The sequence below is a fragment of the Acanthisitta chloris genome, unplaced genomic scaffold, assembly GCF_000695815.1.
Source record: "Acanthisitta chloris isolate BGI_N310 unplaced genomic scaffold, ASM69581v1 scaffold33746, whole genome shotgun sequence".
NCBI lineage: Eukaryota > Metazoa > Chordata > Aves > Passeriformes > Acanthisittidae > Acanthisitta > Acanthisitta chloris.
The window spans coordinates 6,578-7,035 of record NW_008678113.1 but is presented as its reverse complement, the minus strand read 5'-3'; the positions used below and the strand labels follow the sequence as shown (position 1 = coordinate 7,035).

Here is a 458-nt window from a genome sequence, read left to right as displayed (position 1 = left end):
CCCCACCCCCACGGGATGAGCTGCCCAACATACCAGTCCCGGTGACAGGCATGGCAGTGTACGGCCCCGTGCCCCCCTGCGCGGCCTGGTTCATGTACACGCTGTGCATGGGAGAGCCCTCCACGGAGCCGGCTGGGCTGAAGGTGCCAGGGAAGCTGGTGGGTCCAGAGGGTTGGTAGATCACCCCGCTGGCTGCAGGCATGGCCTGGAGCTGGTGGGGGAAGGAAAGGCAACCTTAGGCTGCAGACCCTGGGACCTGGCAGGAGGGGTCCCTGGTGCAGCAGCCATACCTGGGCATAAGGCAGGGAGAAGGCTGGCATCTGGGCTCTCATCTGGATGGTCTGCTTCTGCTGCTCCAGGCGCAGCTGCCTCTCCTTCTCCTGCTCCTGCAGTCGCTGGATGGCCAACTGACGCTGCATCTCCAGGTACTCCTACGGGAACAGGGCCATGACAGTTGG

The 458-nt window shown here is 64.6% G+C and overlaps 1 protein-coding gene across 1 annotated transcript in view; it reads right to left on the bottom strand.

Annotated features, from left to right (window-relative positions):
* Nucleotides 1-33: 33 nt before the first annotated feature.
* HGS (hepatocyte growth factor-regulated tyrosine kinase substrate) overlaps nt 34-458 on the bottom strand; it is a gene marked incomplete at both ends in the record, with an annotated part of 6,992 nt that continues 6,567 nt past the window's right edge. Inside the window, 2 exons of the mRNA XM_009076764.1 lie at nt 34-211; nt 291-431. Of these exons, the coding sequence (XP_009075012.1) occupies nt 34-211; nt 291-431 (319 nt within the window). The remainder of the gene's footprint in view (nt 212-290; nt 432-458) is intronic.